Raw genomic sequence first — 14,185 nt, 5'->3', positions numbered from 1 at the left:
CTCAGTTGGATTTAGGCCTCAACTTTGACTAGGACATTCTAACACAAAGACCATGGTTTTACATTGTTTGCACTGACATTTTGACAACTTATCTTCTGAGTCTTTCAGGTTGGAAGGCCTCTCTGCCATCACCCTAATCTTTAGCACTGAGCTGTAATAAATTAATATCACATGTTGGTGCAATTAAACCCAAATTTTCCACAAGTGTGAATAATTCTGAGCAGCACAGAGACAGTTGTAGGCCAAATTTTGCAGAACAATTTTAAGTGAAAAAGTCACACTTTGCAGAGAAAATGGCACTTTTAAAACGCATGTAAACAGTTTATCTGCAAAAAAAAACTTGATTTGGGTTTATATTACTCTAAGTGGGTTTCTCACATACGGCACAGATGCTGCTGTGTCTTTAGAAATAAAAATATACTCTAATGAAGGAAGAGGCTGATTAAAGAACAGATTTAACCAAAAGTTACTGGAGGATGGAAATGTTCACTTGTAAGGAGCAGCGAAAAAGTAAATTTCATGTAAGTTATAACAGAACAGCACAGCAAACTGAACACTGAGTGATGTGTTTGGGGTATTAACTACTTACATTTACTCAATTACATCGACTTCAGTGACGTTTTTGAAAAAATTTATTTTTATTAAGCTGTACTTTTTACTTTTACTGGAGTGATTTTATTTTGAAGTATTTCTTCTCTTACTTGAGTAAAATTTCACCAGACACAGACACACACCTGTTAAAGTTTCATAAGTTTTTTATTTAAAGAAACTGATTTGGAAAAAGTTTCTTTTGCCTGATTTTCTTATTTTTGTTGCTTATATGAATTATTGTCATTAAAATACCAACTTTTCCACTTAACTTGATATTTTGGTCCGCTTGATTATGTAATTATTTAAAATTTAATGATTGATAATTTGATCAGTTAGTACTTGAGTAGACTTTAATAAAAATATGTCGTAGTACTGCTACTCTTAGTTTAAGTATAATTTCTGGGTTCTCTGTCCAGCTGTGGTTGTTTCAAAGGTGAGAAACTGTCAGATGGAAGATTTAGACTGATCATAAATCTGATCTAAAATGCAGGAAAGGACTCTTATCTAAGCAAAGTTACTCCTAGTCATAATTAATAGGGTCTTATTTTTTCCAGTACGAAATAAAAACTGGATTTCATCTGTTTCCTGAAGAATGAATTAAAAGGTCGCGACAGTAAAAGAGTGACGGTTGCAGGATAAGTCTGAAGTGAGCGAGTAAACCAGGTGTTCAGGAACACAGATTTATTCCCCTCGATAAAACCGAACACAGTGCACCTCTGTTCTGCAAAGGCGGCGGTGATGAGTTAATTTCCCTCCTTCTGGCTGGAATACGCAGAGCGAAGCAATTAATGTTGGGAACGAAGGGCAGCCGAGTGAAGACAGGCTGACTGGAGGAGTTTGGGTTTGTTTGTGTGGGGAGCGCGGCCATGTGGCGGCCATTAGCTGATTCAGCCTGATGACATATTGGTGTTTACATGAGGGGAGGGCGGCTCGTCACCTCCAGCAGCCCAAACAGAAACAGACATTTACAGAAACATGTCGGCCCCAGGCTGATGCTAACTCAGGATAAACTTGTAGCTCAGTTAGGATTAATTAAATTATTTCATGTTGCCAAATGTCAGAAGTTTTCATACACCAAGATGACTGTGCATCTTTAATTAATTTGGGAAATTCCAGATGATGATGCCATAATAAGTTAATGTACAACTATCGATATTTATTTAAAGCTAGACTAAAAACTCACCTGCTGAGTGTTGATTTGAATCATGATGAATGAAACATTTAACGACATATTTGATGTGTAACGATGACAAAATGTAATGTTTGCTGGTTTTCTGAGTTGATTTCTTTTATGACGTAAAGCACTTTGAACTGTGTTCCTGAAATGTGCTACATAAATAAACTTGGCTGATTGATATTTTACAGGATTGGAAAAACTTACCACAATATAAGCGTTTCCTATCAATCGATATCTATAATTATTGATTAGTTTTGTTTTAAATATTTGAAATCCAGCAAACTGGAGGCCAGATCCTTTTCTGTTTTATCCGCAGCTGTCATTCAACGGGAAACCTTAAACCGCTGCTGCCCAATTTACTCAACAGGTTGTTGCTAGGTAACCATAGAATGAGTGAGTTGCTAGGTAACCACAGAATGAGTGAGTTGTTAGGTAACCAAGGAATGAGTGAGTTGCTAGGTAACCAAGGAATGAGCGATGAGTCGATGCTTCCAACCTTGCCTAGCTAGCCATGAGAGACAGAGCAGCTAAACTCTTTGCTTTCAGTGAGTATTATACATATTGAATATTCAATCAGATGTATTATCTATTGATATTGATCACATGTCTATCATGATATTGATTTATTGGCATTATTTTCCCTTTGCTGTGGTGTAATGCAGCCACTGTAATATAAAGAGAAATTTGCTTAGTCCTCCCTTGCATCTCGACAGAACCAACAGAAACGAAACTACAGATTCTTATTGAGGGACAATACATATTTTATGTATCAACGTATTTCCAGACTTTAAGGTAAAATCTGTACATTTGGCAGTTATTATCTCTCACTGTGTGACTGGTTTGTGTGGCCTAGTCAAAGGAAACCCTGACTGTTGGTAACAGCTGTGTGTTGAGGAGAAGCTCCTAGCTCTGCTTCACCAACTGTAAACTTCTTCTATATTGTCTGAAACAATCCTGATCAAGTTTCAGGAGAAAAGCCACGTTAGCCCAAAGCGTATGGCACAGCCAGAGACTTTGGTATTTTCCATTCCCCTCGGCTGCCTTGTAATGTCTGACAACAGAAGGACACCGCAACGTTCTAAAATCGCTTAGAGTCACTTAATTCAATCCAGTTGTGAAGTAGATTTGAAGGAAACTGCTGAAATGTTCTTCATATGATGCTATGCGGCTAAGTTTGTTTTTCTGACACGAATTAGAGCGTATAAAGTGGGCAGTGAAGTTATCCAAAACTGGTCGTATTCCCTAACCTTGTAGTAAACAGTAGGATCAACAAAACTGATGAGAAACGAAACATACTTCCTTCCTCTGTGTTCAAAACGAGTGACTGGACACCAGATCCAGATTATATGAACAAACTACAGCTAAAGCATCCTTCACTCTAAGAACAAACTACCAATAGCTCAATTTCACTGATCGCAAATCACATCAAACTACAAAATTTAGAGCAGCGCACTGTGGCCATTTTAGTTTTGGACGAACAGGAGCAGTAAGCTTGTGTTGGGGAAACATCTGTACATCTGAACAGCTGGTTTAGATTATTGATATGTACCACTGAATGACCACCAACAGTTGATTGCCAACCACAAATACACTCCAGATGAAGAAGTGTTTTATGACACCCAGCTGGTATAGTGACAATGTTTATCACCTTGGAATGACAGGAGAGCTAATCGATTTACTGGCTTTTACAAATTGATATTTAACTTGAAAAATTATCTGCAAAGCATTGATGAATCAATATTTTTACAGGAATTTGGCAACATAGGCCCAGATAACTTAGTGCTAGCAAAGGCTAGCTACCACATCGTCAGTAAAAAAAAAAAACAACCTTCAACCAAGGCTGCCGCTCAGCCATCGTTCAAGTTGCTCCACACTGAGCGCAGAATATTGAAATGAATGGGACGTTACACGCCCTTCAGGTGTTTGTGCTTTTCTTTGTCTGAACATCCAGGCAACAATGACGTCATTTGAAATCAGTGTAATTGTTGGTACCTCCATAGTCTAAAACATTTTTTCTTTGCTTTTTTAGGTGAACAAGAGTTTCTAGGAATGTGAAGACAGTCGCCTATGACATCCCATTTAACTGGGTGTAAATACGGCGTGCACTGGCAACTGGACGGCCACCAGTTTGTCACCATTGACAGTAAGGATAATGGTAATAGAAACAGAAACATCTCCAAAGCTCACTGCTGGAGAATGGCAGCAAAGAGTTGCATGTACAGGTCAACGAGTCTCCAAAACCACCACAAGGCGACAATCAAAGAGGCTGTTCAAAGGCCTTCAGAAATAGTTACTTTATGGGTCATTTGTTCTGTGAGGAAGGTTTCTGACATTGGCAATCAGGTACCAACGGAAACCTTAAAAGACTTTATGTTCAAATATCTCCAGAACAGAAAACACCAAAAAGCCTCTGCTGAAGTCCCATCTAAAGCTGACCATGAGAGACTTTCAGCCTCATCGATCTTATCTTGTGGTTCAGAGATCGACAAAGTCAAACTGTGAAATGACTCAAAAAGCCTCAAAGCAAACTGGCTTAAATTCCCCAATCTGCTGGGAACATTATCCCAGCAGATTGGACATTAAAATGTCCAATTATACGGAGCAGCAGAGAGCAAGAGACAGAGCCAAAGTCAGGGAGCATGAAGGGGGCAGGGACATCACTGAGGAACACAGGGTAGAGGAGGGAGGGAGCAGGAGGAGGCGAACCTCCTGGAAGACATAAATAGGCGAGAAAGGAGTTTGGATCCTTGCAGTCACTCATCCCGACAGCCAGGACCGCTGCTCCCCGCCCCTCCTCCAGCTCTCCTCTCCAATCATCCGCTGCTGGAACCAGTGAGTATCTCCTCACCTTCACCTGGTGCTAACACAGCCTAATCAAACTAAAGACTGGGTCTGTTACCGATGGGAGGCTGTTAGACCTGCATGCAAACATACCGGCATGCTTAAGGTGAACAGAGCAAGACAGAAAGCAAACGGAGATGGATGATTCTCTGTGGTGACCTAGTAAGAGAAGAGACAGAAAGCAACCAGATAATCAGAGGAAAATCATGGATGTTGTAGATTAAACTGCTTGGTTGATGAAAAGTCTTTGCAGTTTTATGAATCAAGGTGTAATTATGTATCTGTGTCTAGCTGAACGCATGAACTCTCAAACTGATAGGTGATTATAGCTGAGGACTACTTTCTGAAAAGTTCTCCACTGCCTTCACGGTTCAGGAGGAAGACTCAAATTTCTCTTCAAACCACCGTAAAGTCCCATAGCAGGGAACAGGAACCGTAGCTCTAGCTATCGCCTACCTATCTATCACAGTAGCTGTCGCCTACCCGTCGTCTATCACGGTAACTACTGCCTACCCGTCGTCTATCACGGTAACTACTGCCTACCCGTCGTCTATCACGGTAACTACTGCCTACCCGTCGTCTATCACGGTAGCTACTGCCTACCCATCGTCTATCACGGTAGCTATCGCCTACCCGTCGTCTATCACGGTAGCTACTGCCTACCCGTCGTCTATCACGGTAGCTATCGCCTACCCGTCGTCTATCACGGTAGCTATCGCCTACCCGTCGTCTATCACGGTAGCTATCGCCTACCCGTGAGAAGCCACGGCAGTAAAAAGTTAAAGTCGCTAATGGGGCAGTTGGGACATGTGAGTCAATCCGTTCAGCTCCATGTTCGGGTCCCCAGCGATGTCAGGCAAGTTGCTTTGATCATGTTCCAAGTTGCTAAGTGTTGTAAAACCAGCAGGAGAAAGGAGTCAGAAATGCAGAGTAGGTGTTAGAAAGATGAAACCAGAGGCTTCTCGGTGTTTCGTGTTTAACATGAGCTACGTTCACTCAGCAGGTCACGATTCCTTGCTGAAATCCTATTTTTTGCGTGATCGCTCATGCTACTAATTAAAAGCAACCGCAAACAGACTTCTGTGTGAACGGTTTACGACCCCAACACGAAGAACGTAGACGCCACCCAAAGCAGTAAAGATGGCTGCCGCCGCGGTCACTGGATGGTCAGCAGACGAAGGAAGCTGATAAATCCCAGCTAACAGCAACGAGTTTTGACTGCAGACACTTTGACAACTATCAGATACGGTTGGATTGGTTTTGGTGAAAAATCGGAATTGGATTGTTCAGACTGACATGAAACAGGCGAGTACGTGTACAAAATGGATTATTCTTCGTTCGTGATGTTTGGTACTTACATCACTTATTGGAAACATTTCGTTCCCACTTTGACGGTTATTTACAGTCACTTTCTAGAAACTATTCAGTCTACTGTAAGGAAAGAGATTTATGTGACTCCAGTGAAGAATATCCACCAGCAGGCGGTCTCTGAGTTATTCAGGTTTAAGAGTCAGAATCGGAACAAAAACAAGATAGTGTATACAGGATTAAATTAAACATGAAATCTGAATGTTTGTATGATTATTTGCTGTCATAATTCATGGAATACTTAACTATAGAAAGAACAACAAGCTGACGTGACAGTTTGAGTAAAATAAAGCAGTAAAAGGTAGAAATGTGGAGGTGTGTGTACAGATCTTCACCTGTCTACGTTGAGTAGGGAAGCTTTGATTGGTTTAGTAAGAACTGAAAGGCACTGGTCTATTTCACTTCACAGAACGCATAAAAACACAAACTCAACATCAAAAACAAAATCCCTTCTCTTTAGGTGCCACTGAATTTGTGAAACAGCAGCAATAAGAGCCAATGCGTCTGAGTTAGACTGAAAGGCATTTTCTCCACTAAGTGTTTTGTATTTTTCAGACCATCACTCCATCTCCAACCCGAACCCATCATGGAAGCCAGCAGGAAGACTCCCTCCTTCTCTGACGCCCTACGTCACCTGCTTGTCCTGATGCTAGCTCTCCTCCCCGCCGTTGGGTCGATGCCGGTCCCAACGGACGTCCCCATGTGCACGGCGTCAGAAACAGCCCACTACAGACTCACCTTCACAGGGAAATGGACCCAGGCAGCTTTTCCTAAGCAGTATCCTGTCTACCGCCCGCCTGCACAGTGGTCCAACCTGATCGGTAAAAACATACTCCACACTCTGATGATTACTGGCATCAAATATGAAAACTGAAAAGTCCAGAAGAAAATAATTTGAGTTCAGGTATCTGCAGGTCTCAAGAAATCAAATTTAAGACGCGTTATTGTCACAGAAATCATCTAGCCTCATATGGTTTGGCAACAGAAGTGAGACAGTCGCAAAGACAAACGTCATCCAGCCAGCTGTCAAGAAATTTGAAGAAAAGCTAATTAACTAGCAAAGGTAAATTAGCAGCTAGTTAGCGGTAGCTTATTGCTACTCACACGTTAGCCTTAGCCAAACAGAAGTCCCGTGATTAACGTATTTAAGGCCAAATTACATTTTTTAAAACTAATGAAAGACATTTTAAGGCCTGAAGGAGAATTCAGCTTCTATGCACCACAAATCTGGAACAAACTTCCAGAAAACTGTAAAACAGCTGAAACACTGACTTTCTTTAAATCTCGATTAAACACCCACCTGTTTAGAGTCGCATCTGAAACATGATCAATTACAAATTTTACGACTTAATGTAATGTTTTGATTGTTGATTCTATGTTGCATGACTTTGTGTGTATGATGTAAAGCACTTTGAAATGTGCTATACAAATAAAATTTGATTGATTTTGAGGCACTGATTGATTATTAAAACAGCAGAAACAGTTTATTCATTGACCTTTATGGATGTACGTAAAGTCTAAACTTGTTGCACCAATTATACAAATCCTCAGTTTCCTCCTCTCTGCGCTCCAGGGGTGACCCACAGCTCCGACTACCACATGTGGCAAAGTAATGAGTTTGCCAGCAACGGAGTGAGGGAGTTTGCGGAAAAAGGCGAGGCCTGGACAATCATGAAGGAAGTGGAGACGGCCGGCGAGCGGATCCAGAGCGTTTATGGGATCCTCTCCGCTCCTGCTGTCGTGGGAGGCTCGGGCCAGATGGACGCCGAGTTTGAGGTGTTTGCCAGGCACTCCTATGTAAGTCTCCCCACAACCGCCGGCTTTCAGGCTGGTCACCGAGTGCGTGAGAACTCTTCACCCGACGGGTCAGCAAACACAGCAAGCTGGTGTCAGGATGACTTTAGCAGCGCCCAAAAATTTCACAGCAAACATTTACCGAGGAAATACTCAATGTAACATCCTGATTTCTGCTTTGTTCAACAGAAACAAGAAAAATCTTTTTTGCATATTTCTTCCTAATTTTAAAAATGAACATAATTATAGACTAATGGTGGGACTTTATTAAAACCCTGAATAGAAAAGAATTAGCAGAAGCTAATGCTAAACCACTAGAAACACAAATTACCACAAGCTAAAGCTAAACCGCAGAACATAAACAACATTGAGTAAGCTAGCGCTAAGCATAAAGCAGGGGAGTCAAACTCCAGGCCTCCAGTCGCTGTCCTGCAGGTTTTATTTGTGCCACAGGTACAAAACACTGGAAAGAAACGGCTTCATCACCTCCTCCTTGTGTAGCTCAGTTCTCAGAGCCTTAATGACCTAATTATTCTGTTCAGGTGCTGCAGCAGAGGCTCATCTAAAAGCTACAGGGCAGCGGCCCTCCAGGACTGGAGTTTGACACCTGTGCCTTAAAGCAACCGTCTCCCAGTCTGCATCATCAATTATCAATTTCCTGCAAGGCAACATGGCTGCCACTGAGCACACCATCAATTAATCTGCATTACGTTATACTAAAAAGTGGTTTATACTTATGTTTAGTTTTCTTTATTCCAATAAACCTAAATGAAATCTAGAGCAGTCTCCTAATTCAGAACCAAAGTCCAGTTGAGTGTCATTTAGGCCGTTTACACCACAACCATTTCTAGTGAAAATGAAAGTTTCACAGGGCCTTGAAACGGGGCCTTCATCTGCAGCTGTTCTGGTTCTGGACAACCAGGCAGAGATGCTATGGGATGGGTCAGAATGGCCTAGTCAAAGTCCAGACTAGTCCAGCTGCCTAGATTTGAATTATAAGAATAATTCAAAATACAATTTTAAATAGTTAAGCAGGTTAAATTAGATTTTTGATCATTTTGAATCGATTCAAACTGGGAGGACTGGGAACCCTCTAAAGAACTGCAGACTGGAGTCTTCCGGTTATAAATGTCTTCCCAGCGCCGTTCTTGTCCAGCTGTTTGCACGTCGCTGCAGAATGAGACTTTAACATGCGGCCGGATCCAAAACTGGAGGTTACTGGACCACCGGTTCCGTTCTGTGGCTCCTTTCTCAGAAAATCCAAACTGAAACGGTTGAAACCTGAGTTGAGCCCAGCTGTGATGTCGGTCGTTGTTTTGTTGCTCCACTTTGCGCCCTCACCTCTTTCTGTGGCAGCTGTCGTTCATGGTGCGGCTGGTTCCGAGCCCGGACTGGTTCGTGGGCGTGGACGGCGTGGATCTGTGTGACGGCGACCGCTGGAAGGACAAAGTGACGCTGGAGCTGTTCCCGTACGACGCGGGAACGGACAGCGGATTCACCTTCTCCTCCCCAAACTTTGAGACGATCCCGCAGGACAGAATCATGCAGGTGAGCCGAGAGCAGCGGCGCATCCATCAGACGCCGTCTCACTTAACTTCTGCTGCTTCTTATTCTGCTTTGGTGAAAACTACAGACTAAAAGATCAGGACAGGGCAGGGGTGTCCAAAGAGCGGCCCAGGGCCATTTGTGGCCCTTGAACTGACTCTGTGCGGTCCCCAGCTGCAATTCAAAACTGATACAAATTTGGAGACTTTTCATTTGTAATGAAGGTAAAAATAGTTACAACATAATTTCTTGACACAGGAAAACATAAAGTACAACACAAAGTATTTGTGTTTTTATAACCAAGTTTTAAGAAAAACTAAAACCAAGTTTAATCAGTCTCTACTGAAAAGCCGACTTTGCTGCAACAAAATCAGCTTTTATTCTTTCTTAAACTTAAATAAATATTGAAACAAAGAGACCCAAATCCTGTTTTTATTACTGAAAATAAATTTATTCAATCAAGCCCAAAAGAAACTGAAAACTAGATGCTTTACAGCAAACATGAAAAATCTGCTGCAGCGTCTCAGGGCCAATGGAGGGAAGGAAAAGGAGTAAACTTCTGCCAAAAAACTCAGAACGTTTCTAAAAAAAAATACAAATTTTAAATTAATAATAGAATTTTTTCTACAAAATTTCTATTATTCTGAAGTTTTGAATTCAGAACAATTTCTGAATTATTCTGAATAATTTTGAAAATTCTGAAAAATGTCAATGCTGAAAATTTTATTTTGAAAAGTTTTCTATAACATTTCTGAGATTAATCACGAAATTTCTGAGTTTTCGGTGGAAATTTACTCCTTTTCTTCTTGAAAGAATCTCTTTCAAGTTTTGGTTCTACTCTAAATATCTGGATAATTTATTTGCTTGATTTTAAGTCGGTTGTTTTGGCCTGTGATTACTTTTGAGTCTATATTTTTGGCCCATGTGACGAAAACACCTCTGGGATTCATACTGTGTCATTTTGCCCAGATCACCTCGTCCTTCCCGAGCCACCCGGCCAACTCCTTCTTCTATCCCCGCCTGAAGCATTTACCGCCGATCGCCAAGGTCATGCTGACAAAAATCAAGAAAACGAATCAAATCATCAGCCTGCCGCTGGAGCCCACGCAGTCCAACCTGCTGCCAACGGGGAACGAGATCGAAGACAAGCTGATCAGTAAGACCGAATATTCCTCTGATGCTTTAAACACATTTATGGAGATTTATTAGGTAAAATGCAGTGGAAGCCATTTCTGCATATGGCAAAAATATAAACCAATTATTTATATTATAAATATATTATTTATATAACCACTATTTTGCTAAACAAGAATCTTAGCTAATGCTAAACCACTAAATTCAAAAATTAGCAGATGCTAAAACTAAACTGCTAAATATGAAAGAAATAGGGGAAGCTAATGCTAAACAACAAAGTACATCAAAAATGACCAAAAGCTAAAGCTAAACCACTAAAGACATAAAAAAGCATAAGCTAACGCTAACATTAACTCTAACCATTAATGCTAACATTAACGTTAACCATTAACTCTAACCATTAATGCTAACCATTAATGCTAACATTAACGCTAACCATTAATGCTAACATTAATGCTAGCCATTAATGCTAACTGTCTCTGGTTTTATCTCTTATCTCTGACTGGTCTGAGACTCGCTAACAGCAAAGATTTTGCTACATATTATTACTGTAAAGTTGCAGAAATGGGATAACCAAAGTTAAAAGAAGGTGATGTGACCAAAAGTTAATCAAAGTCATGAAAATTTGTAACATTTTATGGAAATAATTGGTTTAAAAAGGATTTTAAAGGGCAGCCATCTTGAAAAATGTCATCATCCTAAATTTCAAGTGACTGATGCCAAATATGAAAAACATGCAACCTGAGGGATTAGCATAGAAATATTTTAAACCCAAATAAACAAAAATGTAAAAACCCAAACCCAGCCTCGGCTCCTGGCCGTTCTGACTCATGCAAACATTTGGAAAACATTTCAGGCTCTGAAACCCAATCACATGCCAGCAGAAACCTGAGAATCCAGCAGAGAGCGGGGCATTGCGGCCACATCTGCTCTCCGGTGGATAAAAACGACGGCTGGACTAATTATTTACAGCAGAGATGACGGTGCACAGGTTGAACCGGACCAGTCGCCATCTGCTCTGCTGACACATGGCGGCCATTAAGAGTCAATTATAGAGGAACAAGTTGGTAAAAAGAGTAAAAACATCTGAAACCAAACTCAGAACCTCTAAATGGACCTGAACCGGTTTTATAGTTCACTGTGACACAGAAGGTTTGAGTCAGCATCACTAAATACAAGCCGGTTCCCATGACAACACAACAACAAACAACACAGCGTCCAAGAAGTTGTTGGGGTTTCCTGCCCCGATTCCCAGGGCTCCATCCGTCTGTTTATCCTTCACTTCCACTCGTCCGTAGCATCTCTGCTAACGTCATTCCTAAAACATGACCTTTGACCTGCACCGGCTTTATCAGAGACATAAAGCCCGTCGGTTTGCATCTCTGCAGTATTTTATCAGCTCATCCTGCTGCTTCCCGTTAATGCATGAAGGAAATGTTAAACTCAGCAGCTTCCGCCCGCCTCCAGGCCTTCTGCTTTTCCACTCTAACCCACGACTGCGATACGAATCAGCGGGAAACCTGGTCGCATCAGGCAGCAGAGCGGAGTACAAAACCAAAAGCAGGCTCTATGTGAGGCCTTTCCTCCAGTTTACAGGCAGAAGAAATGACGAAAACAGAAGTTTTTCCATCACTTTCATCAACGAATGAAGGTGAAATCAAGCAGCTCGATCACTGCCAGTCACAAGAGGCCGGGGATTATCGCAGTAAAATCATTTCAACGCACCATAAATTAAAACGGATTATTTCCATTTATCGCTTCTCTCTTCCTACCAAAAACGGGATAATCAAAGTTTTCAGTCTGGTGCTGTGGTCTCAACCAAACCTTGTTTTGAAGGATGATTTAGTTTATGATTCATTTTACTGGTTGTAGTTAACGACATTCACCCCACTGCTGCCAACTCAGCAACTTTCCTGCCAAAATTAGAAACATTTCAGATAAAGAAATCAGTTATCGTCCAAAATCGGAGACGGTCAGGCTTTTTAAAGATTGGTAATCAGCCAGAAAACTGTAATCGGTGCATTGGCCTGACGCAACAAGCAATAAATCAATTAATCACACGATCAATTAAAACAAACTCAATAATTTACGTAATTTAGCGTTTTTTTCTATCAACCAAAAACTGAATGATAAAGTTTCAGTCTGGTGCTTTGGTCACAACTAAATTATTTTTGAGGAATCATTTTGTTTACAGAGATTCGTAATTTATTTTATTTGTTATTGTTGTTTTGTTTATTTTGTGTATTTAAAATCTTCGAGGTCTAGTGTTAAATGTTCATTATAATTTACATTTATTGATCTCTGATGTGTTTTTACTTTTATTTGAAAATTGTCTGAAAATAACAATATTATCGTTTATCGTAATAATTTCTGGCCCAATTTATCGTCCAGTAACATTTATTATCATATATATCTGTAACGTCTGAGTTTCCACTTTGCAGGACAATGAAGGCTGATATTATTCTTCTACTTTAAGTTAAAGTTTATTCATTTTTCTGAATGTGTTCTTAAATTATTATGCCGTTACTTCAAAATTGTGTAAAAACAACAATATTATCGTTTATCATCCGGCAGTTTGATTCTGCAACTACATTTTGTTGCTCCATTTGCTTTTTCTCACTCCAATATCAGCTGTAAGGTTGTTGTTTTCTCAGACATTGTTCTTTGCTTTGAGTGAACGCGTTGTGGGGACGACGTTTGGGGTGTTTCATGTGTTTATTGCCCCTCTGCCTCTGCAGATACCCCTCTGGACTGCGAAGTGTCCCCCTGGTCACCCTGGGGTTTGTGCAAAGGGAAGTGTGGCGACTCAGGTGTGCAGCACCGCACCCGCTACGTCATCATGCACCCCGCCAACAACGGAGCGGCCTGCCCCCTGCTGGACGAGGAGAGGAAGTGCTTCCCGGACAACTGCTTATGACTAGGCAAGGACAGGAGGGGGAGGAAGGAGAGGAGGAGGAGGAAGGAGAAGAAAACCAGGAAAGGAAGGACCGGGCACAGACGCTCCAAGAACCACAAACGGTCCGCGGTTTAATCCCAGTCTGTTCGTGGATCAACTGGGTCGGATCCGAGTCAGGTTTAAGATCGGTTTCAGCTCCAAACGGGTGTAGTTCTGGCAAACAAGCCAGTAGACACCGCTTCAGTTTTCATGATCAAACCGGCCGACAGGAAGACAAAAATTTAAACCCTGTTAAATAACATTTGACCCAAAATGAACCCAGACAGAGCTGCCATGTTTTACAGACATTCTGTGTTTCTGTTGTTTATATTTATTGACAGGATTTTAACCTGTTCTGTACAGCATAACGAATCTGAACGTTAGAAACTGTATTCCTCTACGTTACTGAGACAAATCTAAAACAGCTTTATATGACACAGTAAAAAATTGTAACAGATGCAGCTACTAAAGTTAATAAAGTGGGAAAGTAAAAAATGAAATGAGTTTTTATTGTTATTCATTCTGACTGTGATTGATTTGTTGCTGAACTATAAGCTAACTGCTTCTGTTTGGAAAAAATACAAGTAAATAATCAAATGGATATAAAGATGACATGAAACAGAAAAGTTCATGTAATTAGAGTCAAATTCAGTAAAATGACCTCAGTTATTATTTCTGACTCTGCAGTGTGAATAGAAAATAGAATATTGATCCCTAAGAGAAAACTACTAATTAATATGCAATTAAATATAATTTAAATATGATTAAATGTAAATAAATGGCTGAATAAATAAAATAAG

General features: G+C 40.8%; 1 protein-coding gene across 1 annotated transcript; it reads left to right on the top strand.

Annotated features, from left to right (window-relative positions):
* Positions 1 to 4,476: 4,476 nt before the first annotated feature.
* spon2b (spondin 2b, extracellular matrix protein) lies at positions 4,477 to 13,885 on the top strand. Its single transcript, XM_032555762.1, has 6 exons — positions 4,477 to 4,600; positions 6,533 to 6,798; positions 7,551 to 7,774; positions 9,128 to 9,319; positions 10,286 to 10,472; positions 13,189 to 13,885. The coding sequence occupies exons 2-6, from the start codon at positions 6,564 to 6,566 to the stop codon at positions 13,365 to 13,367; spliced, it is 1,017 nt and encodes a 338-aa protein (XP_032411653.1). The 5' UTR covers positions 4,477 to 4,600; positions 6,533 to 6,563; the 3' UTR covers positions 13,368 to 13,885.
* Positions 13,886 to 14,185: the final 300 nt, after the last annotated feature.

This window comes from Xiphophorus hellerii, chromosome 23 (genome assembly GCF_003331165.1).
Source record: "Xiphophorus hellerii strain 12219 chromosome 23, Xiphophorus_hellerii-4.1, whole genome shotgun sequence".
Lineage (NCBI taxonomy): Eukaryota > Metazoa > Chordata > Actinopteri > Cyprinodontiformes > Poeciliidae > Xiphophorus > Xiphophorus hellerii.
Note: the sequence above shows the minus strand (reverse complement) of the source record. Positions and strands in the feature narration are given on the sequence as shown.